At 50.6% G+C, this 708-nt stretch overlaps 1 protein-coding gene across 1 annotated transcript; it reads left to right on the forward strand.

Annotated features, from left to right (window-relative positions):
- Window positions 1-2: 2 nt before the first annotated feature.
- LOC108523270 (telomeric repeat-binding factor 2-like) lies at window positions 3-702 on the forward strand (the record flags this gene model as incomplete). The annotated part of the gene is given in 2 exon segments (XM_017863797.1): window positions 3-575; window positions 577-702. Coding segments are annotated over 2 exon segments (699 nt in total), but the record flags the coding sequence as incomplete, so codon positions are not given.
- Window positions 703-708: the final 6 nt, after the last annotated feature.

Here is a 708-nt window from a genome sequence, read left to right on the forward strand (position 1 = left end):
CGTGGCGCGGGGAGGCACGGCTGGAAGAGGCAGTCAATCGCTGGGTGCTCAAGTTCTACTTCCACGAGGCGCTGCGGGCCTTTCGGGGTAGCCGGTACGGGGACTTCAGACAGATCCCGGACATCATGCAGGCTTTGCTCATCAGGCCCTTGGGGAAGGAGCACACCGTGTCCGGATTGCTGCAGGTTATGCAGTGTCTGTCGCGCATTGAAGAAGGGGAATATTTAGACTGTTCCTTTGATATGGAGGCTGAGCTCACATCACTGGAATCAGCTATCAATGTGCCGGAGGTGATTAAAACGGAATTTACACTGACAGAAGCAGTGATTGAATCCAGTAGAAAACTGGTCAAGGAGGCTGCTGTCATTATTTGTATCAAAAACAAAGAATTTGAAAAGGCTTCAAAAATTTTGAAAAAACATATGTCCAAGGACCCCACAACTCAGAAGCTGAGAAATGATCTCCTGAATATTATTCGAGAAAATAACTTGGCCCATCCTGTCATCCAGAACTTTTCCTACGAGACCTTCCAGCAGAAGATGCTGCGCTTCCTGGAGAGCCACCTGGATGATGCCGAGGGAGCCCTACCTCCTCACGATGGCCAAAAAGGCTTTGAAATCTGAGTCCGCTGCCTCAAGTACAGGGAAGGAAGATAAACAGCCAGCACCAGGGCCTGTGGAAAAGCCACCCAGAGAACCCACAAGGCGG

The sequence above is a fragment of the Rhinopithecus bieti genome, unplaced genomic scaffold (assembly GCF_001698545.2).
Source record: "Rhinopithecus bieti isolate Rb0 unplaced genomic scaffold, ASM169854v2 scaffold_74604, whole genome shotgun sequence".
Lineage (NCBI taxonomy): Eukaryota > Metazoa > Chordata > Mammalia > Primates > Cercopithecidae > Rhinopithecus > Rhinopithecus bieti.